This window comes from Galeopterus variegatus, unplaced genomic scaffold, assembly GCF_000696425.1.
Source record: "Galeopterus variegatus unplaced genomic scaffold, G_variegatus-3.0.2 Scaffold926, whole genome shotgun sequence".
In the NCBI taxonomy this organism is placed as follows: domain Eukaryota; kingdom Metazoa; phylum Chordata; class Mammalia; order Dermoptera; family Cynocephalidae; genus Galeopterus; species Galeopterus variegatus.
Window position 1 is genome coordinate 138,552 of NW_007727037.1, and position 26,314 is coordinate 164,865.

The 26,314-nt window shown below is 54.9% G+C and overlaps 1 protein-coding gene across 1 annotated transcript in view; it reads right to left on the minus strand.

The window, feature by feature from the left end:
• AHNAK (AHNAK nucleoprotein) overlaps positions 1-6,771 on the minus strand; it is a 33,600-nt gene extending 26,829 nt beyond the window's left edge. Inside the window, 5 exon segments of the mRNA XM_008573478.1 lie at positions 9-3,847; positions 3,952-4,449; positions 5,531-5,718; positions 6,156-6,312; positions 6,709-6,771. Of these exon segments, the coding sequence (XP_008571700.1) occupies positions 9-3,847; positions 3,952-4,449; positions 5,531-5,718; positions 6,156-6,312 (4,682 nt within the window). The 5' untranslated portion in view covers positions 6,709-6,771.
• Positions 6,772-26,314: the final 19,543 nt, after the last annotated feature.

Sequence of the window (26,314 nt, forward strand, 5' to 3'; positions counted from 1 at the left end):
GACCCTTCAGCTTCCCTTCTGGACCCTCAAGGCTCACATCTGGAGCTTCAATGTCCACTTTGGGTCCTGAGACATCAATGCCAGTCTTAGGCAGGTTGACATCCACTTCTGGGCCTTCTGCTTTGAAGCCAGGCATGCTGAACTTGGGCATTTTCACCTTGGGCATTTTCAGGTGCCAGTCTGGGCCGTGAACATCCACATCTGGGACACCAATGTCCACTTTGGGCCCTTTGATTTCCACATCCGGCACTTTCATTTCACCTTCTACCTTGGGCACAGATACATCCAGATCCCCTTTGACTTTGGGGCCTTTCAAGTTTAAGTCCACATCAGGCATGGAGACCTTGGGGGCCTTGGAGTGCATCTCAGGCATCTTAAACTTGGGACCCTTCAGCTTCCCCTCTGGACCCTCAAGGCTCACATCTGGGGCTTCAATGTCCAACTTTGGTCCTGAGATGTCAATGTCAGCCTTGGGCAGGTTCACATCCAACTCAGGGCCCTCTGCTTTGAAACCTGGCATGCTGAACTTGGGCATTTTCATCTTGGGCATTTTCAGGCTCCAATCTGGACCTTGAACTTCAATATCTGCTGCTTTAATATCGACCATGGGACCTTTGATGTCCACATCTGGAACTTTCATCTCACCCTCTATTTTTGGTGCAGACACATCTAGATTTCCTTTCATTTGGGGTCCTTTAAGATCAAGGTCAACATCCGGCAGAGACATTTTTGGAGCTTTGAAGTGCATCTCAGGCATCTTAAACTTGGGGCCTTTCAACTTCCCTTCTGGACCTTCAAGGTTCAGGTCTGGAGCACTAAAATCTACCTTTGGTGCAGAAATGTCCACATCAGCTTTGGGCAGGTTCACATCCAATTCTGGGCCCTCTCCTTTGAGGCTGGGCATGCTAAATTTGGGCATTTTAATCTTTGGCATTTTCAGATTCCAATCAGGACCATGAACTTCACTATCTGGGGCACTGACATCCAGTTTTGGGCCTTTCAGATCTCCTTCCAGCTTTGGCACTGTGACATCATAGTCTCCCTTTGCCTTGGGACTTTTCATATGCAGATCTATCTCAGGCATGGAGATCTTTGGGGTCTTGATATTCATCTCAGGCATCTTAAACTTGGGACCCTTCAGCTTCCCTTCTGGACCCTCAAGGCTCACATCTGGGGCTTCAATGTCCAACTTTGGTCCTGAGATGTCAATGTCAGCCTTGGGCAGGTTGACATCCACATCTGGGCCCTCTGCTTTGAAACCTGGCACGCTGAACTTGGGCATTTTCATCTTGGGCATTTTCAGGCTCCAATCTGGACCTTGAACTTCAATATCTGCTGCTTTAATATCGACCATGGGACCTTTGATGTCCACATCTGGAACTTTCATCTCACCCTCTATTTTTGGTGCAGACACATCTAGATTTCCTTTCATTTGGGGTCCTTTAAGATCAAGGTCAACATCCGGCAGAGACATTTTTGGAGCTTTGAAGTGCATCTCAGGCATCTTAAACTTGGGGCCTTTCAACTTCCCTTCTGGACCTTCAAGGTTCAGGTCTGGAGCACTAAAATCTATCTTTGGTGCAGAAATGTCCACATCAGCTTTGGGCAGGTTCACATCCAATTCTGGGCCCTCTCCTTTGAGGCTGGGCATGCTAAATTTGGGCATTTTAATCTTTGGCATTTTCAGATTCCAATCAGGACCATGAACTTCACTATCTGGGGCACTGACATCCAGTTTTGGGCCTTTCAGATCTCCTTCCAGCTTTGGCACTGTGACATCATAGTCTCCCTTTGCCTTGGGACTTTTCATATGCAGATCTATCTCAGGCATGGAGATCTTTGGGGTCTTGATATTCATCTCAGGCATCTTAAACTTGGGACCCTTTAACTTCCCTTCAGGTCCTTCGATATTCACATCTGGAACTTCAATACCCACTTTGGGCCTGGAGACATCAACATCAGCCTTGGGCAGGTTCACATACACTTCTGGACCCTCTCCTTTGAAGCCAGGCATGCTGAACTTGGGCGTTTTCACCTTGGGCATCTTCAGGTGCCAGTCTGGGCCCTGAACATCTACTTCCGGGGAACCAATGTCCACTTTGGCACTTTTAAGTTCAACATCAGGAACTTTAATTTCACCTTCAGCCTTTGCCATGGTGACATCATACTCTCCCTTTACACTGGGGCCTTTCAAATGTAAGTCCACGTCTGGCATGGAGATCTTTGGAGCTCTGAGATTCATCTCAGGCATCTTAAACTTGGGTCCTTTCAATTTCCCTCCTGGTCCCTCAATGCTCACATCTGGAGCACTAACATCTACTGTGGGCCTGGAAATATCCACATCGGCCTTGGGAAGATTCACTTCCACTTCTGGGCCCTCTCCTTTGAACCCTGGCACACTGAATTTGGGCATTTTCATCTTGGGCATTTTCAGATGCCAGTCTGGGCCCTGAACATCCACATCTGGGGCATCAGTGTCCACTTTGGGGCCTTTCAGTTCTCCCTCAAGCTTTGGTACTGTCACATCATACTCTCCCTTCACCTTTGTACCTTTCGCATGCAAATCTACATCAGGCATGGAGATCTTTGGGGTCTTGACAGTCACTTCAGGCAGCTTAACATCAGGGCCTTTAAGTTTGCCCTCCAGACCCTCTACGTTGACTTCTGGGGCTTCCACACTGACCTTGGGCCCTAAAATGCTGACATCTCCTTTGGGTAGAGTCATTTCTACACCTAGGCCTTCCCCTCTGACTCCTGGAGTACTGAACTTGGGCATTTTCATCTTGGGCATTTTCAGGTTCCATTCTGGGCCATGAACTTCCACATCTGGGGCGCTGGTGTCCACTTTGGGGCCTTTGACATCAACTTCAGGGACTTTGACTTTCCCTTCTACTTTTGGGAGTGTGACATCTACACCCCCTTTCACTTTAGGTGCAATCACGTTTAAGTCTACATCTGCCATAGAGATCCTACAGGTTCCTGTTTTGCCAGAAGGACTGCCAAGCTTGGAGCCCATCAAGGTCCCCTCTAGGTTTGGTGTCTCAATGTCCACTTTAGAGCCTTTAACTGCCACTTGAGGGCCTTTAACACCACCTTGCACCCTAGGAGCAGAAACCTTAATATCTCCTTTCAATTGAGAGGACCCAAGGCTCAGATCCACCTCCTGCATAGAGATTTTAGGTTTCTGAATAATCATTTCGGGAGTCTTTACTTTAGCACCCTTCATCTTCCCTTCCAGCCCACCAGGAGAAATCTCAGGCAGGCAGACATCCCCAGAGATCCCAGGAAGAGTCACTTCACCTGTGGGCAGTGTCACATCAATGCTGGCTCCCTCTCCCTTTGAACCCAACACAGAAAATTTGGGGACTTTCATCTTGGGCATATTCAGTTTGCCCCCAGGCCCATGAACATCAACATCAGGGGCTTGAACTTCTACAGTGGGGCCAGTGATGCTGCCCTCGAGTTTGGGAGCAGAAGTGTCCACCCCTATGCTCCCCTGTAGCTTGGCACCTTTCAGGCCTAGGTCACCCTCAAGTGATGGCCCAGTGATTTGGGAGCCCTTCAGCTTCCCCTCAAGCCCCTTAATATTGGCAGAGGGGGCACTGACTTGTAGCTGAGGGTCCTGGATATTCCCACCGATGGTCAAGCCTGGCCGGCCGCCCTTATGCCCCACAGAGAATTCAGGTGCAGAAACACTCAGTCCTGCCTCTGGTGCCTGGCCCTTGGGCCCTGTGGAGACACCAAATTTTGGCACCTTCATGGTTGGAATTTTAATTTTCCCACTATCACCACTCTCAAGGGATGGGCCCTGCACTTCTACTGCTCCTCCCCCAAGAGAAGATGAAATGTCAACTCCTGGAACTTGGACCCCTCCTTTGCCACCCAGGTCTAAGCCCTTCAGAGGGATGGGCCCTGCACTTCTACTGCTCCTCCCCCAAGAGGAGATGAAATGTCAACTCCTGGAACTTGGACCCCTCCTTTGCCACCCAGGTCTAAGCCCTTCACACTGACACTGATGCCTGGGCTTCCCACCTTTATCCCAGGCACAGTGACCTGGAGCTTCGAGTGGTCAACACCTGGGAGCTCTGGTCCTGAAGCGGAAATGGTCCCTGCTTGGATGTCCACAGCAGAGCCCGTGGTTGGAGAGGCTGCCCCTGAGCCCGAGGGCAGTCTGATTACTGTCTTTCCGGACTGGGTTTCCACGCCCACGTTGGAGATTTCAGTCAGTTCATGCCTTGGAATCTTGATCTTGAATTCAGGGCTGCTGATGTCGGTTTCCTTGGCTCCTTCTCGGCCGGTCACATCCACAGTGTAGGCTGTGACCCTTCTGGTCACCGTAATGGTGCGGCTCTGGGTCTCCCCAGGGTCCCCTTCCACTCCGTCCTCCGACTTCAGCCGAGGCTTGATCTTTGTGGTGTAGATGCGCTGGTACTCCTCATCAGCCCCGGTCTGCAGAAAGACACGCCCGGCAGAGGTTGCAGCAGAGTCCGCCTGAGTTACCAGACGCCCGGCCGCAGCCCAGCCGCGACTTCAGCCGAGGCTTGATCTTTGTGGTGTAGATGCGCTGGTACTCCTCATCAGCCCCGGTCTGCAGAAAGACATGCCCGGCAGAGGTTGCAGCAGAGTCCGCCTGAGTTACCAGACGCCCGGCCGCAGCCCAGCCGACAACACGGTTGCCTGTCTCCCAAAGGAGGGACCGTAACAGGGGTCCACGGAGCCTCTTGGGGCAGAGCACAAGGGACCAAAGAAAGGGGCTGACAGCCACATCACAGGAGGAAAACAGAAATTACGTGGGGGAAATTCCAGTAAGCAAAAGCCATCGGGGAGAGGATGAGGTGTAGACTCCTGGACTGTGTGATGGGAAGGATTTATAGTCATTCAGAGATTCAAATCGGCCTGTTCCTGGGATGCCTCCCAGGCAACCAGACACCTCGGCTCTCAACTCCCAACTCACTGGCTTGCTCGTTTAATCGGGAAGGGATTCCTCCCACTCCTAGGGGCCCCTCGCACACTGGAAAGCACATGGTGAGCCTGTGAGACTGGCTGCGCTTGGGCTAACACTTTCACTTTGGGGACCCTTCATTTGTTCAATCAACAAGCCATCAGAAGGAGCAAAGAAATGTCTCTCCAGGCACTTTGCTGCCCCACCGCTGACTCAGAATGATTTCAGACGTCTGTAAAGAGAAAAATGATGCCTAGAAGGCAGATTTGGGCACCTGGAAAATCATTTCAAAGATTTTTGCAAAGCAGCCGACCATCCCCCTGGCATGTAGGGCCAGACTGCAGGATTGGTTCCCACAGTGGGCACTCTGAAGAAACTGACAGGAGACTTCTAGGGGCAGTGTCAGCCATATGCCACACATGAGTGGGAAGAAACAGGCTGGCCAAGGGCTCAAGAGAGTGCAGAGCAGTAGAAGGAGGAGAGGAATTATGAGAGGTCCAGTAGGTAGACAAGGCTCAGGAAGTGGGCCCACCATGCCATTGTGGCCAGGGGGAGCACAGGGCACAGGCAGGAAGGCAAGGTACTCACCAGAACCACTTCGGAGCTGTGAGAGCTGAAGACTTCCTGGGTCCAGGTCTGGCCAGGCTCAGGGGAGCGGTCCCCCTTACGGTGAAGCTTCAGACCTACGGTGTGGTGTCCCATGGTGTTTAGCAGCTGGGTCACCTCCTCCGACTGCAGGTTGTCAAAGTAGAAGGTGGCACCTACAATCTGGTCCCCTGAGCAGGGAGGAGCAAGAAGCATGTAAGACCCACAGGGTCTCCAGGAAACAACACACAACCACCACATGCTGGACACTAGGACTGACTTGCATTTAACCCTCATGACCACCCTGCAAAGTAATACCCATTGCACAGATGAGAAAATTGAGGCTAAGAAGAGCCAACTAATTTGTCCAGATCTGCAAGCTAATGGGTGGTGGAGTCAGACCTGAGGACTAGGCCTTCCACTACCCCATACCACTGCCTCCCCTAAGGACCACAAGCAAGGGACACAGAGTGTGCAAGGGAGGGCATGGATACTAACCATGCTGATTCCACTGGACCAGGCCCTCCGAAGCCACCTGCCCTCTTCTGCCTGATACCTGCCCTTCCTACCGACACCCTCACCCACCTTCAAACCCCCAGCACCCAGTCCACCCTCTGGGGTGACTCACCCTCCTTGACCACACCAGTGCGGGCCGCAGGGGAGTTCTGCAGCACCTCCTGCACAAAGACACCGTCATCCCTCTGGGCGATGGTCAGCCCGTGGGAGCCGCTGCCCTGCCAGTTGGGCAGCAGCAGCTCCCGGGTCGCCTCCTCCTCCTTCTCCATCTGGGATGAGGTGAGGAAATGGAGCTCAGGTCAGTGGGGCTGCAAGGGCACAAGGGGATGCTGAAGCCAGGGGTCTTTGGTGCCGTGAACTTCCAGGTAGTGGAGCACTCTCTCCAATGCACCTGCCTCCTGGGTGGCGCCTGGCTCAGCTGCCAGGTGAGGTGATGGGAGGTGGGGCGGTGGAGGGGGTGGTAATCCATCTCACGTCCTTCTACTGTGGAAGTTCTCCCAAGGCACAGAAGAGAGGATGGGAAGGAGACAGTAGAGGCAACTGGCCTCGGAAGTGACCAGCCTTTTATCCCTCTACCCAGGGCCCAGCCTCCCAATGCCACCCAGGTTCTCCACCCTCCCCCCACCCATCCCCTCCACCCCCTCTGCACCCTCCCCCCTACTGACCTTTGCAGGATTCAGCTCAGGAGCGAATGCCTTGCCAGGAGCCCGCCCCTCCTTCCTCTTCCTTTCAGCCTTTCTCCTTGGGAGTCTCGGTCACACAGCCTAGGGGAAAGTTCACGGTGACGCTCATGCTCGACAGTCGAAACCCCAACCAGCTGTCACCCAAGGATGGCCAGATGCTCTACTCCCCAGACCAAAACTTCGTCCCCCACTGCTGTCATTAATTCCATTCATACATGACTCTCCAGCCAGGCATTGAGGAAAGCAGGTTCAGAGCTGGCCAGATTCAGATTCAAATCCTGGCTCTGCATCCTCCTGGCTGTGGGACCCTGGCCAAGTCCCTTAACTTCTCTGAACCTCTGCGTCCTCCTCTGTGAAAATGCAGAGGATAAAGGATTCCCGTAAGGAGTGAAGGACAGAGGAGAGAGCATGGGTGAAGAGTGCTGGCACACGGGAGCCCCGCAATATCCACACTGCCATTAGATGCTTCACCACAGCACTGGGAGAGAGACATCACAGTCCCCTTTTTACAGATGGAGAGACTGAGATTCTGAGAGGCCAGCTCGCCCAGGGTGCACAGTGAGAAAGCAACTCTGCTGGGCTCAGACCTGAGTCAGTAAATTTTCCCTCTTTTCACATCAGGTCTGCAGCTTTTAACTGGTGTGAGACCCCTGGGAGGGGGACCTCCCTCCCCAAGTGACAAACAGTGGCTCTGGGTCATGCTGTCTAACCCAGTCCTCACGACCAGGGGGAGCCCTCACCAGCTGGGAGCCCGGGTTGCCCTGCCCCTGGCGGTGGCCTGAGCAAACAAAGCCCCGGCCCCAGCAGGTGTCGCCCAAGCCAGCTGGAGAGGCTGGAGCGCAGCGGGCGCACTTAGGCACCTGGTGAGTCAGGGCCCCCCCACACACACACCCTGGGCCCTGAGCCCTGCCCCTTAGGTGGGGGCATTTAGTAGTAAAGACACCCTCTGGCCACACAATGAGCTGTCAGCTGCAGAAGCACCCTGGGAACACTGCAGGCAGGACCCTGGACGTGGCCCCAGACTACAGCCACCCCCCCCAAAATGGTGGCGGCAGCCATCAAAGCATGTCTGTGAAACTGTGTGGGGGACACTGCACACCATGGGAAACCTCACCCTGAGCCCCGCCCGAAAGCTGTTTACATCCAGAAATTAGGAAACCGATCAATAAATACATGCATACTGATCGCTTCCTGTACGTCCAACATTGTAGTGAACATGGCACAGGAAACTAGGTGGGGACAGATGTGACTCAGCCCGGCACTTAGTTACACATGGCATCAGATTGTTACCCAACCTCACCCGTGCACCCTCCAAACATTTACTGAATGCACTCCATGTGCCAGATATGGAGACTTAAAAGACTTAGTTCCTGTCCCAGATATAAATTATGAGCAAGGTGCTCTGGGTGTGACCAATTTAGCCACAGAATGTTCCAGAAGGCTTGGGAGCCTGCTCTGGAGAATGAAATGTAAATGGTCTTGAAGGTGCTAGAGTTTGCCTCTGAGGACAGGATTCTTGGAAATGCATGGGCACTTAGCAGTTTCTGTCTCAGGTAGATCACAACATGGATGAAAGATAAACACACAGACCCCCCCGGTCCCCTCCAACACCTGTTCTCCTCTTTGACAAACTCATAATGTGGTGTTTATCACATGCCTCCTCGTCTACACAGGTGCTAGCTAGGAGGTGAGCAAAGACTGAGGAGCAGCCTGTTGGCCACAGTTGCGAGCTGGGGAAAACACCTCCTCCCTTCCCAGCAGGCAGAGGAGGCCACTACAGGAAGTCACCCTGACCCTTCCCAACATGAAACAGCAAAGCTGGAGCTTAAATGGCGCCTTCTCCCAGAGCCCAGCACTAAGAAGCCAGCCCTACAGATAAGGAAAAAGGTTTCCAGCCCAGAGCCTGTCAGACAGAACTGAAGCCAACCCTTTAGAGTGCCTGGGCACCCCGTCTTCCTCCTTAAGCAGGGCCCCTTTCTTCAGCCCAGCACCCTGGTGCTGAGCCAGCATCCGCGAGGGGAGACAGCAAGCCAGCTCACCCTCGCCCACATCTCAGCCCCACCCTCCCTCCTTCCCCAGTGAGTCACTGCAGCCGGCCGCAACAGCTCCAGACATGCAAAGGGTCACGCCTAAAACCCAATGGACAAAGTGCCTCCGGGGCCAGACCCCCAGGTGCCAGAGGGGCTGGGGCTCCAGTGTAGACAGGCAGTCAGCTTCCCTGCCAGCTCCTCAGGATGGAGCCCCAGGACAGGAGTCCGGGAAGCACGCTCTGAGGTTCGGGAGGGACTTGCTACATGCCTCAATCCAGGCAGCTGCTGAGGAGGGGAGATGCCATCTGGAGTAGAGAAGGGTCACAGCCCAGGAGAACAGGAGCTGTTGGACCCAAGGCTGCAGGTTGGCCCTGGCAGGGCACCCGATGGTTTCTCGGCCAGGTAGAGCTGCCAACCACCCTGCCTGCTCTGGCTCCAGCCCCACCATCCTGGCACATCAGGAAGCCAGGAAAGACTCCCCTCTCATCTGATCTGGGCCATTCCATTCCAAGGATGGGCATGGGGATGCAGAAGGGAGATGTGAGCCATGGTGGCAAGGGCCTGTTTTCTGCATGTGCCTCAGTTTCTCCTCCACCCCTGGAGCCTGCACCATAACCAGACTGCCCTTTCTTCTCCTCCTACACAAGTTAGGTTAAGCCAGGCTTCCCAGGGGCTGAAGGCTCTGCCTTGCTGCTACCCAAAGGAGGGTCTTTGGAGCTTTGGAGAACTGCACCATTCAGTCAAGTGTCATAAGCCTTCACAGCTAGAAGAGACCTTAGAGCTGTGGTGACCAATGTGGCAGCCACGTGTGCCTATTTAAATTTAAATTAATTAAAGTTAAATTAAATTAAAATTTTAGTTCATTGGGCCGGCCCGGTGGCGCACTGGAGAGTGTGCCACTTGGGAGCGTGGTGGCACTCCCGCCGAGGGTTCGGATCCCATGTGGAGACTGGTTCCCGCTCACTGGCTGAGCGCGGTGCGGGCACGACACAGAGGGTTGTGATCCTGTTACTGGTCAGTAAAAAAGACAAAAAGGAAAAAAAAAATTTTAGTTCATTGGCTGCACTAGCACATTTCAGGTGCTCAGCAGCCACACGTGGCCACTGGCTATCACATGAGACAGCACAGCTACAGAACATTTCCACCACTGCAGAGTTCTATGGGACAACACTGCCTGTTATTTACAGATGAGGAAAGCAAGATCCAGAGAGGTGAGAATGGGAAAGTGTTTGGACCCTCGAATCTGGGTCTGCTAGCTCTGTGGCCCCGCAGACACTGGCTTTGTGACAGGAAGAAGAGCTGGAGTGGACGCCCCCTAAGGCAGAGGGCTGCTTGGAGGGCAGAAAAGGAGCAAGATGGGGAGGCCACTCCCGCAGCAAAGCTCAGAGGATGCACATCCCAGACTGCAGGGACAGAGTGTAATTCCGGCCAGAAACCCCCGAGAGAAGAACAGACCGCCCTGCAATTCGAAACCACAGAAAAGGGGCTGGCCGGTTAGCTCAGTTGGTTAGAGCATGGTGCCAATAACTCCAAGGGTTTGATCCCTATACCAGTCACACACACAAAAAATCAAAACCACAAAGAGGATGTGCTGAGCAGCAGGGCTCTGCCCATGCCCACCCCAGTGGATGGGGTGGGTGGCGACACCGAGCAGATCCAGGAGAAGCACAGGAAGCAGACTCCTCACCTGGGGCACATGGTCTCTGCCAGGTGTGACCTCAGAAGAGCAGCCTTCCTCCACTCCCCTTGGGGAATGGCGCCCCTTCCCCCCAAGAGCCAGTATGAAGACAGCCAGGGAAGGGCCCAGCTTGATCAGTGCAGTAGCTCAAGATAGCCCTGCAGCCAGCATCAGTGTCAAGATGACAGAAACTGATACGCACACTCCCCAGAGACAGGCCCAGGGGACCCAATCCCTGAGTGCACCAAAGCTGAAGACAAGTACACACTAGAGGGGCACACGACTGTGCATCTGCCCAGCACAGGCTGGACACAGGAGGTGACCCTCCAAGGGAAACAGAAGCACCGACAACAGTGACGCTTCCCCCCAGCACAGTGGCACACGCGTCAACCGACCCCCGTAAGCACCAGGCCAGAGAAAAGCAGTCACCCCTCCCACCCCCAGAATGGAATGACTCATGACCAGAGTTAGAGACCTCCACCACAGGGAAAGCCCTAAACACTCATAACCAGGACAAGGGGTTGAACAGTCAAAGAAGGGAGACACACCCAGAAGGGTGATACACCCTCATAAACCTCAGCAGGAGGCAGAGAGGAAGAGAAAGCAACATTGAAAAAGCCCCCCCCCCAATACGCTAGAGAGAGAGAATTCTGCAGAGCACTGTCGTGTACCAGGCACTGTACGTTCCATGCCTGGGGTCTCATTCAATCCCTAAATGACCCCATGTGATAAGAATGAATACCCTTATTTTAGAGCTGTAGAAACAGGCCTGGAGGTCAGCCCACTCACCCCAGAGTGAGAGAGAGTTGAAATGCAAGCCCAGGGTCCTCTGACTCCAAGGTCAACAGTCTTCGGCCAGAGGGACGAAGGCACAAGTAAACACACATGACAGGATGAGACACACAAGAAACCACAAAAAAAGATGCCCAGGGAGATACACAGAGGAGAGAGCTACGCTGGAGGGGCAGAGTGAGAGCTGGAGCTACACACCAACGGGAAGATGGAGAGGCCTTCACCTCCCTTCCCCACACGCCAGCCTTGTCCTGGCCCAGCATTAAGGGCAGCAACCCCAGAATGGGCAGTCGCAGGCTTCCCAGAGCCCTGGATCTGAGAGGCCTTTTGGTTCTGGGCCTCTTTGAGGCTGTGTCGCAAGGGTCAGGTATCCTGAGCTGCCTGGAACCCAGCCCACCTCTACGTGTCTCTTGGTCCCCAACAGGTGGGGGACAAGAGAATCATCCCCTTTTGCGGCTCAGCCAGCCTTAGACCCATTAGACTCCAGAGGCAGGCACTGTCGGGGCAAGCCAAGTGTTCCAACCACTGGGACATAGGATGGGACAAGCAGACCCTTGTCCCTGAGGAACAAGGAGAAACACAGGGGTAACATCTCTTCTGGGGTCTGAGCTTCCAAATGGACCCCCAAGGATGTAGCTGCCAGACCTATTTGGAAAAAAAACATGCCCTATTCAAGCCAGAGTAGAAGTGCCCAGCAATCTGAAGAGTCTAAAGTGGCATTAAGAACTTTTAAAACGCACCCAGCCAATCCTGGGTGGTACACCCCAAGGAGACAATTTCAACTTACGTGGGGTGTGTGGGTTGGGGGGTGGAATTACCAGAAAGAACAGACAAGCCCATTGCAAGACACGGGCGACATGGGCATGGGAGGGACATTCAGAGAAAGACACACAAGGACACACACACACACCACGTGCACACAGAGGCCCGTCAGCCTCCCCTCTTCACAGCTCAGAGCGGGCACTCAGCCCCAGCCAGCCTTTCCCAGCTCACAACAGACACCTGTCATGGAGGCTCCTCTACCTGTTCACCTGGTGCACGTGTATGTCCCTGGGTCTGCACCTCCCCCTGCCAGTCTTGCTCGCTGCTACGTGCCCTGGAGGAGGGAGGTGCTGGCCCAGCCCACAACTCCCACTAGGAGGAAGTTTGTCCAGCCTGGCCACTCCAGCTCGCCCCTTCCCCTGGTCCCTCGCCATGTGCTGGGGTTTCCTGCACACTGACCTCCAGGGCAGCCTCCCCGCCCCACCCCAGCCAGCTGGCTGCTTTCTGACCGCTCTGATGCCTTTTTCCAGGCATATCTTCCTCCCGTTCTCCCAGCCAGCTCTGAAGCCCCAAAGCTCCAATTCTCACATCCAGCAGGGAGGGAGATTCTTTCGTCCTCCCCCGGCCAAGAAGGATTCATCCCCCTCCTTGTGACGGGGGACTGGGGACAGCACTACATTCCCTTAGCAGGAAATCCCCACACCTGGACACATAGGCAGGGAAGGGACAACCTTCACCCAGGACCACTGGGATTAACACACCAAATCTGAGGCTGGCTTCCCACGCGGGTAGAAGGGGTTAAGAAGAGTGCTCTGCCTCGCCCGGGGGGGTACATTACAGTTTGGGAGCTGCCTGGCCGCCCCACCCAAGGCCGGGCTCTCGGGGAGACGCTGCTCGCTCTCCCCCCAGCGGCCGGGCCACGCCAGTGCAGGGGCGCGGGGCCAACCCACTCGGGCCCTGCCGCCAAAGAGCCGCCCCCAGCCCAGCCAGGACACGTAGCCGGGATCAGCTCCAGGCACTTCCCCTTCCCCCAGAACCTCCGCTTCAGCCCCCAGGGACCGGGCAGGATGCCCCTCCCTGACAGGCCGTGTGCTTGCTCGGCCCCGCTCAGCCCTGCACTCCCAGGGCTGTCCTAGACCTCCCGAGAGCCTCTGGACACAAACTCCAGGGCCCGATCTGTCCCGGTCTGAGGAACTTAGGTCCGCTCCTACCTACAGCCCCTGCAAGCCCACGTGAAACCTCCAGCACCGGGGCAGATTGCCGTAACCATCCTCCACCGTCCAAGCCCCACATCGCAGGCAGAGGTGACACATCCAGGCCCACTGCAGTACAAGGACCCCCATGCACAACCAGAGGGACACCTTCTCACAGGCAATGACACACAGAGGCTGTGACATGGGCGGTCACAGGAACACAGGGCCACAGTAGAACAATCCCTGCAATGTAACAGTGAGGGATGCAAGACCACCAGCTACAACGGAGAACCGAGGCCGGCAGGGAGGAAGAAGGGCTTCATCAAAACACATACATGCATTCCTGCAGGCCCTGCTGTGGCCCTCCCACGTGCCCCCACACCCCCACAGGCACACCCAGGCATGGCAGAAACCGCTCATGCTCAGGAAGGCTTGGGAGCCCAGTCTGAGAGTCCAAGCCCAAGGCACCACCAGCTCCCTGGGAGCCTGGAGGAAGGGGCAGAGCCAAAGGCCCTAGACACTCACCACTGCCACCGCCACTGCTGCCGCCCATGCAAAATGGCACGTTCTAAACCCTCTCCAGCGGCCACCTCCCTTCCTCAAACCTAAGTGTGCACAAGCACGTGGTTAGCCCAGCTCCAGGAAAGAGACCTGGGGGCTTCCGGGAGTGGTGGGGGAGAGTCAGCAGCCAGGAGTCGGACTAGCTCTCCCGGTCTGCCTCTGTCAGTCCCCAGGCGGTTCCCAAGTTCTGAAGAAGGCGGTGGCCACACCCCAGAGCCCCACACACCCCTCCACCCCCACAGCTTTGCCCCAACCTCTCAAACCAGCTCCTCAGGCTCAGGGTGGTGTGTCTGCCAGACAATTCCAACTGGAGCAAAAGAATCCAGCCTGGTGGGCCCAGGCTCCTCTACCCAGGGCTTCCCTGGGAATGAGTGGACCCAGGGGACCCCCAGCCCTTGACTGATGCTGGCCTTCTCCCTCCACAGGTTGCTCTCATGTCCCACCCGGGGCCATGACCCTTACCCCCTGAGCCACGTCTGGCTGGCACAGAGTCCTGGGCTTGCAGGGTCAGCTCTTCAAGGAGTTGCCCAGACTGAATCACTGCCCTGAGCCTCGAGATAGGCAGTACTATGCCTCCTGTGGCTTATGTGTCTCCCCATGTGTCCCTGTTCTCTGACCAATGTCCCTGTGCATGCTCTTAGGAACAAAGGCTTTAAAGAGGAGCTCACTCTCCAACCCCATCACCTACCAGCCACCCAGACCCTGCGTGCATCCTCTACTAGCTCAGCTCTCATGGTCCCATTTCTCCCACCCTCCCTCACCCCACAGTTCACAGCTCCGAGCGAAGAAGTGCCCCCTAAACCTGGGGGTCCCTTGTGCTCCCCACTCTACACACTCTATCCATTATGTGCAGCTCAGCCCCGCTTTCCCTAGGGGTGGGAGAAGGAAACTTCCCCATTCAGCTTCTCAAAGGAAGTGAGTGCCACACCCTGCCCCCGGGATTTCCCTCATTAGCAGGGGTTGAAAGTGAGATCTACTCCCCTAAATTACACCCAGCATTGGTGCAGAGCCCCTTGAATGCCTTCCAAGGCATCTCACATCTCTCCCTCCTTCCCCCCACTCCCACACATTCCCCTATCACTGCAGCCCCCCATTGCATCACTGTATCCCCCAAAAGCTGCCCAACACCTATCGTGTGCCAGGTTATGCCAGGTTGAGCTAGGAAGGACGCGTTGAAGTGGATCACTGCAATCAGAGGTTGGATTCTAATGAAAAAGCCTGTTTCAAAGCCAATTATTGGGAGCCCAGCGCTGTGCTGGTGACACAGATAGAAACTCTGCCTCCCCACGAATCTGCTGCACAGAGCAGGGCACTCAGCAGCGACTGCTCGCTCTCTGGGAGCACCTCACTGCCACCCCCTGAGTGGCCAGGCGCCACATCCTGTGAGAGGCTCAAGCACACACGACGCACACGGCCCCCTACGCTCTCGTTGAGCGGAGGTGCCACAGCCGTCCCGCACCTGGTTGTCTGGGCTCAGCTAGGGCTGGGAGATACCTCATCTGCCCCCTCCGCCCGCCTCCCGGACAAGGGGCACAGCGAGCCCTGCTCGGGCCCCACCCGTCCCTCATGGCCAGCGCGGCCAAGGGGCTGCGCCCCCACACCCGGGCTCTGGCACTGCAGGGGGCGCCCAGCCCTGCCAGGGGCGGGCCAGGCCCCCGCACACTGCACACCCCCTCCCTGCCTGGGAAAGCCTTACATAACACAGTTCTCCGCACACACCCTGAGCACGCTGCCTTTGCCACCCCACGGCAGGACGTCGCCGCCGGCCCCCTAACCTGGCGCGCACCGCTGGACTGCAGGGTTGCAGCGGGCGCAGCTAAGCCCTCCTCCTCCGCGCAGCCCTGCGCCTGCCCCCACCTCCCACACACAGCCCCTTCCCTCTCGCCTCTCCCCTTTGCCCCTCACCACTCCTCCCGAGTTCTGGTTTGAATTAGTCACCGGCTCCAACCACCACATTCCTCAGGCTGCTGGCGCCGAGCCAGGCGCTGGGGCGGGGGCCATCCCGCCCGGACGGGTTTGGGGTGGGGGAGAGAGCGCCGCCCCTAGAGGGGAAGGGGCGGTCCCGAGGGCTGTGCCGCTGCCCAGCTCCCCTCCCCACCCACCCCATCGCAGGAATCTCCCCAATTATGTCCCCCCACACCCATCCCGCTGGGAGGCGCGCTGCAAACTTCCAGGTTCCGCGACCCTAGAGGAAGAAGGGACTTTTCTGGAGCGGGGAACACGGAGGAGCAGGACTAGGGCGGGGCAGCTGGAGCGGGGCTGAGGGGACCGCCAGGAGTGAGAAAGGGAGAGGCTGGTGGTACAGAACAGGGTGCGGCCGGGAGGACTCTGGACGCGAAGTTAGGGGCGGAGTGAGCGCGCGGCGCGGGGGCGCAGGGGTGCGGGGAGGGGCCGGGGGGTCGCGACGGCGATCTCGGAAACTTCTCCAGTAAACATGAAATATAAACGGAGCAGCGCGCTGAGCCACCGCCCCACGGAGAGAGAGGGGGTGGGACAGGGGCCACCGGGCCAGGAACGAGGCGCCTTGCAGAGCAGTAGGACCCACCAGCCACCCTCGAGAGAAATAGGAATGGAGCAAAGCCCACTTCGGAGCGATTTTCCAACTTTGCCCAACTTGCGCCCCAACTCCGGGGCAGAACTCCGCTCCCAGGGCGCAACGCGTCGCCTCCCCAGGTGGCCCCGGGCGGCTCAACTTGCTCCTGTTTGAATCCTCACAGTGACACCCCCAGCCCAACGCGCCTCGCCCGAGCCCCGCAATCCACCTCCTCCCACCCGTTCTCGGCGCCCCGGCCCCCGACGGCGCCCCTACCTGCGCGCTCAGCCCCAGGGCACAGCCATAGTCGGCCTGGGGCCCGAGGTCGCGGTGCTGCGGCTGCTGGCGGCGCGAGCCCCGGTCGGGGCGGGTCCGGCAGGGCGGGCGGTGCAGTCCCCGCGGCAGAGCTGCTCCGAGTGGCCGGGCCCCCGCGCGCGGAGGCGGCCCTTGTAACTCCAAAGATAGCTGTGATGTGACATATGACATGAACAGGATACATATCTGTAAAAAGGACAGTGGTGGCTTGGAGGGAGGGGCTGGGGCAGGAAAAGAAGAGGGGGAGCGTGTGCATGCCGCTTCGCCTCGGCTTGCTGGGCCAGCCCCCCAGGAGTGAAAGAACAGAGGCAAGCGTCCTGGGCTCAGGGCCAGCTTATCTGCCCCATTGTTTGTTCTGACCGCCCTCTTGATCAACAGAGAAGAAAGCAGGAGGGAGAGGCTGGTTTTCGAAGTCACACAGCAAGGATCACTGTCCAGGTACTTCTTTTGGGGGAGAGTGTCAAGATTACCTGGTGGAGGATGGCTCTGGGGACTGGTTACTGTCCCCTTCCAGGCTGGGAGGGTAGAGAAGGAATAACCTCAATGCCACCCCCGGGCCTGGCGCTATCCTCCAATGTGTGCAACATGTGGCTTCACGGCCAAAATACCCTGGAAGCCCCCTGGGGCTCATCCTCACAGCTGGAACTGCGAATCGACCCGTTTTGCAGAAAGAGCCAAGAGGCTCGGATAGCGGACGGGGACTTGGGTGATTCAGCCGCGACTCCAGCCTGAGACTGATCTTTGAGTTTTCTCCCTACGTAGGCAGCCACCTCAAATCCCAGGCCCCACACTCCGCTGGGTTCCCGAGCTCCGGGCAGCCGCGCCCATCTCTCGCCTCCCCTCTTTCTGGGGGCCCCTCGGCCCCTCGCGCACAGAACGGGCTCGGAGACGCTGGCCCCACCCCCGAGAGTCAGGGGCGCAGCGCCCCACGCACCGCGGGCTGCGGCGGCCGCTGCGAGGAGACGGGGAGGGGGCCTGCAGCCCTTGCAGGAGCAGAGCGGGCCGCCCGCCTTCCTCCCCAGAATCCCTGAGAAGCCCGGGCTTGCGTCTGCCTCCCAGTCCTTCCCCTCGCCCCCTTCCGCGCCCTTCCCCTCCCAACCCCCCGTGCAGGACGCTGTTTCCCAGTTTACAACCATTTCCCACAGCCACTTCTAACTACATGGAGATTTTATTAAACGCTTAATGATGGGGTGCAGCGGCCTTCTGGCTACACACCCCCTTCCACACCCCCTTTCTCTTCTCCCCTGTGAATCCTCCAGTGCTCCCTCCTAGATGGCTGCCCACTGCCCACTCCAAGCCAGTTTTCCTTCCTCCCCAAATGCTGGGGAAGGGAGACCCCGGTCTGGGGAACTGAGAAGACCTGGCCCGAGGCAGGAGCGGCCTCCCCGCTGCAAGATCATGAGTGGGCTGGGGCCGAGACCAGCAGCCCTGTCCCCTGAAATGCCGAACATGTTTACAGGCTAAAAATACCCAGCAGCCAACACTGCTGCCAGCCCTGGGGGCCGTGTCCAGGTCCAGTTACTGCACACGGTGCAGGCGTGGGGGAGGGAAGAGCTAGCGAACGGAGCCACGACATGCAGACACTCACATAATGGACACAGAAAGGTGGAGACGCAGGTATAGACGTTCAGACAGGCGGAGACATGCAGAGACACACAGACAAGGCAGAGACTTGGGCACCAGTATCCTCTCTCTCTCTCTGTCTCACACACACACACACACACACGCAGGTACCCAGATAGTGACTCAATCCCATGGCAGAGGCAGTCCCACCACACACATCACAAGCACATAGACCCAGACTTTCCAAAGAATCCTCTCCTCCCGCACTTTGTGATGCAGCCCTTTCCAAGCACCCACCTTAAAGAAAAAAATCCAAACTTTTAAACTTTAGGACACTTTTAAAAAATTAAAACCACAAGGGGTGGGAAAAAAAATTAAAACCATAATCTAATTATTTCCTTTATCAATGGCTTTTAAATTTTTATTTCATTTTAAATAATGTGTATTCAGCTTTTTAAATATAGATCAAGAATAAGATAAAATTAAGTGGCCTGTAATCCTACAAACCAGATAATCCCCATTGACATTTTTTGAATAAAACCGATACCTCCATGTGGTGAAGAATTTAAATAGAGAAAGGTAGAGGAATAAAAAGTCAACATCCTCTTCCTCCCCTACTCCAGGACCTCTACCCCAAAGTAACCACTATTAACAGTTTACCAAAGGATTTTTAACTTTATGAAAGGAATCATCTTTTGGTTCGATGAAAGTGCAAGTTTTCCCCAGTGCATATTAAAATGGGAGTTGATTGACACTGAGGTTTTCAGAAAGATAGCTGTGATGTGACATATGACATGAACAGGATACATATCTGTAAAAAGGACAGTGGTGGCTTGGAGGGAGGGGCTGGGGCAGGAAAAGAAGAGGGGGAGCGTGTGCATGCCGCTTCGCCTCGGCTTGCTGGGCCAGCCCCCCAGGAGTGAAAGAACAGAGGCAAGCGTCCTGGGCTCAGGGCCAGCTTATCTGCCCCATTGTTTGTTCTGACCGCCCTCTTGATCAACAGAGAAGAAAGCAGGAGGGAGAGGCTGGTTTTCGAAGTCACACAGCAAGGATCACTGTCCAGGTACTTCTTTTGGGGGAGAGTGTCAAGATTACCTGGTGGAGGATGGCTCTGGGGACTGGTTACTGTCCCCTTCCAGGCTGGGAGGGTAGAGAAGGAATAACCTCAATGCCACCCCCTAAAAACCATGATCAGTCTTGCTGGCCGAAACCAGAGCTGGGGTTTCCTAAGTCAGCCTCCTCAACCCAGGGTAAGGGAGTATTTTTAAAAGTTTTCAATGGTGTAAGTGGAGACACACTTTTAGAAATTTCTGCCAACTCTTCTCTTTCTGCCTACTGCTGTAGCCTCCCCCCGCCCACCCAAGCTACCCTAATGGTGATTGTGTCTGACCCTGCAGCAGGTACTTTCATATGCTAGCTCATTGAGGAAATCTCAGAGAGGGTTAGTGATTTACCTGAAGTCACACAGCTCAGAAAAGCAAGAGTGGAAGCTCCCTCTAGCATTTTCTTTCTTTCTTTTTTTTTTGTCTTTGAATATGTCCTTTATTTATTTATTTAGGTGGCTGGCCAGTGTGGGGATCCGAACCTGTGACCTTGGTCTTATAAGGCTCCACTCCAACCAACTGAGCTAACCAGCCAGCCCTCCCTCTAGTCTTTAAGATCCGTGAGGGCAGTGACTTTTTTTCTCTGCAGTATGCCCCATGCCTAGAGCAGTGGCTGGCACAGAGCAATCACTCAAGAACATGTTTTAAACAAATGAATGAATGAACAGATATAACTGGCCTCAAGGCTTTTGCTCTTTCCATGACAGCATCCTGTATCCCATGCTGTCCTGTCCCAGCTTCCCCTGGCCTCAGCCCCCCAGAGAGCAATTCCCCGACCTGTAGGTCTCTTGTGAAGCTGCACAGCATTTATTGTAGTCCTATGCTTTGAGAAAATTGGAAGTTATCTTTTCTACCATGTCCTTTACATTGCTATCTGCCCCCCCTCCACACACACACAATTTTTTAGTTATAAGGAGTCTCGTTGGTGTCAACACTGTGAAGAAAAACCTTTGCCTTTGGCAGAAACTCCTCTGTCAAAATAAATGCCATTCTCCACACACACACAATTTTTTAGTTATAAGGAATCTCGTTGGTTTCAACACTGTGAAGAAAAACCTTTGCCTTTGGCAGAAACTCCTCTGTCAAAATAAATGCCATCCTCTTAGGCACCGGGATAAGGGAGGAAGTCAGCCCTCCCTCTGGCACTTGACCACCCTTCAGAGGGGTCCTCCAGACTCACTGGCAAAGCTAGGTGAGCTCTAGGACTTGTCATCACAGGGATACCCCAGCTTCCCCAGAAGTGACGCTCCCTCCCCGGGGGTTCCCTGATGTGTATGTGTTGTATGTGTGTGATGAACCTTGGGCTCCTCTGTTACCAGGCAACATGCCTGTTTTGTTCCTATTATGCCTGTTTCCATAGCAACCACCAAGGGGCGCTCTGTGGGCAGGCCCCTGGCCAAGGGGATTCCCCTTCCCCTCCCTTCTCGCCACAGTCCCCTTTTCTGAAATCAGCATGTTACAGGGAAGAAATGTGGTCTGCTGTGCGAAGGGTAATCTCAGCTTTTAAACTCTGATCCCAGAAAGGAAGTGAGGTGTGCTTGCAGTCTCTTCAGAAGCAGATGCAGACTCTCCCTCCTCAGGGACCTTTTGCATGACATCCTTAGAAGTAGAGAAATGACTGTGCACCCTTCTTAGCACCATCCGGGATGCCCACACCTCACCTCCACCCCATGCCCACACCACACAGCCCAGGGTTTAGCACCCCTGCCGAGCAGGCTCTTCTCTGTTCACTTTCATTACTCCCTAACTTGTCTGCCCCGGCCAAACAGCAAACCTATTGGATGACTCTGAAATCCAAATATTCTTTCCTAAGCAATCCTCAAACCCCAAACCCTAACCCAAAATATGAAGCTAAATAAAATCATCCTTCCCCATCTCAATTCAAATCCCAGCCTGTATTTAAAACCTCAAGCTTGGCAGGGTGGGGTAGTGGCCGTAAAAATACAAATAAATAAAATAAAAACTCAAGCTTCAAATAAGTAGTTCCTGAATTACTCAGATCAGACAGCACGATACCCGGAAACCCTCCATTACACTCAGTCCTAATGAAATCTTCAGGCCCGAGCAGAACCAAGGTTAAAAGCTGATTAGAGAACAGGAGACACGGGGCTCTGTCTGCAGAGTAGAGTCTGGGAAGAAAAATAGCAAAGAAAGACCGTCCAGGCAGGAGAAAAGGAAGGGACGTAGCTGGGGACAGGAGGCTGGACTCCAAGCAGCAGTGAGGTGGTGAGCTGTGGATGCGTGGGGACACTATGGGAGCAAGAAGGTAATAGGAGTTGGGGACCCAAGATGAAGGAAAAGAAGTGGCAAAACATGATTGCACGAGGCTGTGAAGGAAGGAGGGAGGGAGAGAGAGAAAACAGAAGAGCTCAGAACTGAGCAGGGGCCTGGGCGGGCTGAGTTGTAAACAGGAGCTGAGGGCGGGAGCCGGAATGAACAGAGCAGCCAACGCCCCAGCCAGCTCCCCTCCCACCAGGAGCAGGGAGGGAGGCCCGAGAAAGAGGGGACACCAGCCTCCTTGCCCCTTCCTTGGAAGCTGCTTTTCTCCTGTCCTTTCCCCAGATTGCCAGGGAAGGGGAAACCAGCCCGGGTCCTCCCTCCTCTGCTTATGCTTGCCCAAGTCCAGTTTGAGATCAGGCTGAGCAGGGGAGGGCCCAGGCTGTCCAGAGCCTGAGTCACCACATAGTTGAGGTTCCTGTCGCTCAAAGTCCCGCCTCTGCTACACCCTGTGCCCTCTGCCTGCCCCAGGACTGGGATTGCTCTGGCTGCTCCTGCCCCAGGACTGGCTCCACTCCTCGGCTCCTCACCTGAGTTCTGGCTGCTGGAGGCCTTTAGAGAACCCCCTCTCCCTGCCCTCCAAAACCCGGTGTGCCGTGTCCACCATATTTATTCCTCACCTTTTGTGGGAAGCACCTCCTGCCTGTCTTAGGAGCAAAAGTGACTCAGTGAGTAGCTGCAAGAACTGTGGAAAGACTTGATCGCACCCTTGATAAGTCACTTCCCTTCTCTGGGCTCGTTTCCTCATGGGTAAAATAAAGGGATTGCTTGAGATGGTCTGTCTGACAGTCCCTGCATAAGGCACATTCTGTAAGTCTGAGTCAAAGAGAATGGATAGTTACTGTTGAAGAGTGAGATAAGAGGGGTGTGTCTGCTAACCCCTGTCCTAACACTAGAAGTGAGTGGGGTGGGGCAGGGCAGGGCCAGGCACAGGCACTGCCACCATAGGGCAGCCAACACCCTAGGCAACTTGTTGACTCAGGTCCCACATGGAGAAGGATTGGCCAGAAAGCACCCTGTGGCTTCCCTGTGACTCAGGGGAAATGCGGATCTCCCTAAAGAATGACTGGCCAGGGTCCCGCTATAACCGGCTCTCTCTCATATCTAGAAAGTCTTCAATCCTAGGGCAGCTTCCGCTTACTGGGGCGAGTGCCCTAAGCTCATCATTCCGCCTCCCTGGCCTGCTCAGCTGCTTCCACCCCTCCAACCCCAAATTTGACAACCCTTCTTCCAACTCTAGTGCTCCTCACCCTCTAGCAGCTCCCCCTGCCCTGCCTCATTCCCTCATTTACCCCATGGCTCTGCCTAACCTCACTATCCACCCCCATCCTGGCAGGGCCAGCCAGATGATTGCAAAAGGGCTGAGCCAGCGGAGAGGCCTTCACATGACAGCTGCTCCTGCTACAGAGGGGAGGGGGCAGCTGGGAGTAGAGGCACATTCCCTTGGAGATCGTATCAGAAATAGCCCCAAACCCCAACTGACTATCCAGCCCTGAGCTGCATACCACCCATTGCATAAAAAAGGGTAGGGTCAACAGGCTCCCCAAGGAATCCTGAGGAAATTAGGAAAATAAAAAGGGAGGGGGTGAGGGGAGGGGGCTACAGGAATGAAAAGAGCCCAGGAGCACTGGAAGATGGGGCTCACCAGGGGCATCTTTCCCTCCGGACCGGTACCACCTGCCCAAGATATTCTACCTCTTATGACAGGTTCAAGCGAATGAAGTATTTCTCTCCAGCAACCCCCATCCCCCACACCCCCCATCCCTTGCATGCTGAGGCACTGGGACACCCCAGTAATTCCGCTGGAGTAAAACGACAGCCTACTCTGGGAGCCATGCCAGCCTGATTTGAGCAAACAGACAAGAGCAGGTGGCATAGTTTCTCTAACCTTTCAGGAGCGCCAGTATTTCAGTCCCACAGCATTAGAGGAAGAACAGAGTGGGCACCCCTGAATTACATTCAAACACACAGAGGACCAAAGTTACTAGGGGAAGTTACAGCGCCCTATAGGTGCACTGGTGGGGGGAGGTTACAGCCACCCAGGAAAATCCATTTGATGTGTGTGGAGGGAAAGTTCTGGGTTCTGAGGACAAAGAGTCCCAGTTGTCATGAAAACCACAGTATTAATTTCAGAAATGAATGATTGAGTGGAGCCTCCAAAGCACTTTATTCCTCTCCCTTCAACATTCTAGACCCTCCCCCCATCTCTCAAAAGGGGAAGTGGCACATTTGGGGCATGTGGGCAGCTGGTGGGATGGGTCTGATCCGCGAGAGCAGCAGCTGTCCAGCTCCAGCTCAAAGCAGGACATGAAAACAAGATAATGTAGGTCTTTCTTGGAAGAACTTTAAAGACTTTTAACTTTTTAATAAGTGACTTAAGCAGATGTGCCAGCAAAGCTAAAATGAATAGCTGCTCATAACCAGTATCTACTGGGTTATTTACACACTACACCAAGCCGTTCCCCTTCACACTTCAGGTTCTGTAAAGATATTATCTGAGTCAACTGGAACTCAGAGTCCCAACCCCCTCTTCCAGTTTCTTTCAACCTCCCTTTGTGAAAGCTGAGATTTTGCCCCATAAGTGGATAAAATAGCCTCCTTCTACCATTTTACCCATTTTCCCAGATTACGCTGTTCTCAGCCCCTGATCCATTCACAAGAGCCCCTTCCCTTTCCACCCCTTGACCCCCAGCCTCTGCTGGCGCGTGCTGTACTGCGAGTGCCAGAAACGCCAGCTCTAGGTGGTGCTCGGGTGACACAAGCCTCCCTGGCACGCAGAGAAAACTGCCCAGCAACCAGAGACACAAGCTCCACAAGTGCAGGCTGACTAGCTGGAGAAGGGAAAGGCCAGGCTCCAGCAAACTGCAGGGGGTCCTGCCAGATCCAGGAGGACACAAGTCCTAAGTCCTGGGCCGGTGCAGTGTGGTGACTCAGGCCTCCCCAGGGCAGGGCGGGGACAGGAGGAACTCCAGATGTGCTTGCCCTCTTTCCTGAACACCATCTGCCACTAGAAACTTCCTGTTAACCTCTTCCCTGCCCACCAGAGCAGGGTTGAGGCCCTCCCATCCCACTCCCCGTTAGAGGCCAGTGTTCCTAAGGCCACAACTCCTTCCCCTCCAGTCTCCTCCCTCCCCTCCTGCTTGTGGGTACTGGCCTTCCCCCAAGTGTAGGCCTGGCCTCATCCAACAACCTGGCCACCCTCGTTCTGCACCAAACCACCACGGCTAGAGGCATGGGAGGCAGGATGTACAGATGAGTCACTCTTCCTGCAGGCTCAGGGGGAGGTTAGGAGGCGGGGGTCCCAGGCCCCCCAGCCCAGACCCACCCAGTCTTAATAGGCTGTGCTGCTGCCTAAGCAACAGCCCACCCAGCAGAACCCCGCCCTCTTCCACAGTTGGGCCTCATTCCCAGGCCTGCCCCTCAAACCTAAATCTACTTGCACAACTTGTCCTCTCCTGCCTGAATCTTCAGTGACTGGGAATAAAGGAGACACCATGAAGGTAGTGAAGATTACACAAGCTAAAATGGGGGTGTGGTGGGAAACGGAATTTGGGAGAAGTCTGACAGGTTCAGTGAGGCCCCAGTAACAAGCTAAGGGCACACCCCAAACCAGCATCTGGCACTGTCAGATCCTACCTAAGAGGAACCCAGCATGTTCAAAAGACAGGTATCAAGTTTGGATCCAACTCAACCTGAGCTGCCAGGGAGCAAAGTCAGAGCAAGAACCAACCCATCCTCACCCATCTGGATTCCAAACCACAACTCTTCTCTGCCTACTGGTTCACAGAACCCCAACAGCAGGTTAAAGCGCCAGCTGTAGATTACAGCCCTATCCCCTCCCAAGCCAAGAGCCCTCTTCTGCGCCTGGACTAAGGGATGGGATGAAAAAAACTACACATAAAACCATAAGCTGGAGACCAAGGCAGCCATGACTGTATAAACATGCCTCAAAACGTGAATCAACCTAGAGGTTTCCGATTTCAGCTGAGCTGTTAACTTTACACGGTGTTCTTCAATCCTCTTCAGAAAAGACAGAGGAATAAAAAGAATCTCTGAAGAGGGCATAATAAAAATTAAAGCTCAAAGGAGAAAAAATAGTAACACTGATCTCAGCAGGATATTAGAAGACAATTATGACCACTCTACATTCTAGGAGGCAGCAGGGCATGTTAGAGCACATACCTCAGAGTGACACCCACTGCTGGGTTCAAGACCCTGCCTCTTACACTTGAGATGTCTCTGAACCTCCACTTCCTTATTAGAAAGCAGGGGTACCACCAGAGCTAATACAGTCAGGTAAGGACCCACAGACCAGCGTCTGTTCTGAGCAGCCTGTGCCTGGTCTTCCTGTGTGCTTGAGGTATTTAAACTACGACCCTTGGATGCTGCCCCCTACCCACCTCACAGGGCATTCGTGGAAAATAATGTCAAGTTCCTCCACACACCGCAAGCTACATATTAGCTCTTACCATTACTAGCAGGTATTCTCTCCTTTCACTGCGATAGGTCTGGAATCTGGTCTCTAAGAATCAGGTAGTTACAAAGTCCATGTCACCACCCACCCTTGTCACCACCCACCCTAACTGCTTTGGACCCTTCCCAGCTAGAAGACAGTCATCACCACAGAAAGCAGGCCAATAAAATCAAAACTGAGGACCAGCCTCTGCTTCTGTTTGACTTCTCTCCTATAAACTGACATACAGCAGACAGAAAATACTCTGCTTCAACACAGCTACTCCCCTCAAGAAGCCAGCACTCATAAAGTAGGCAGACAGGAAAGG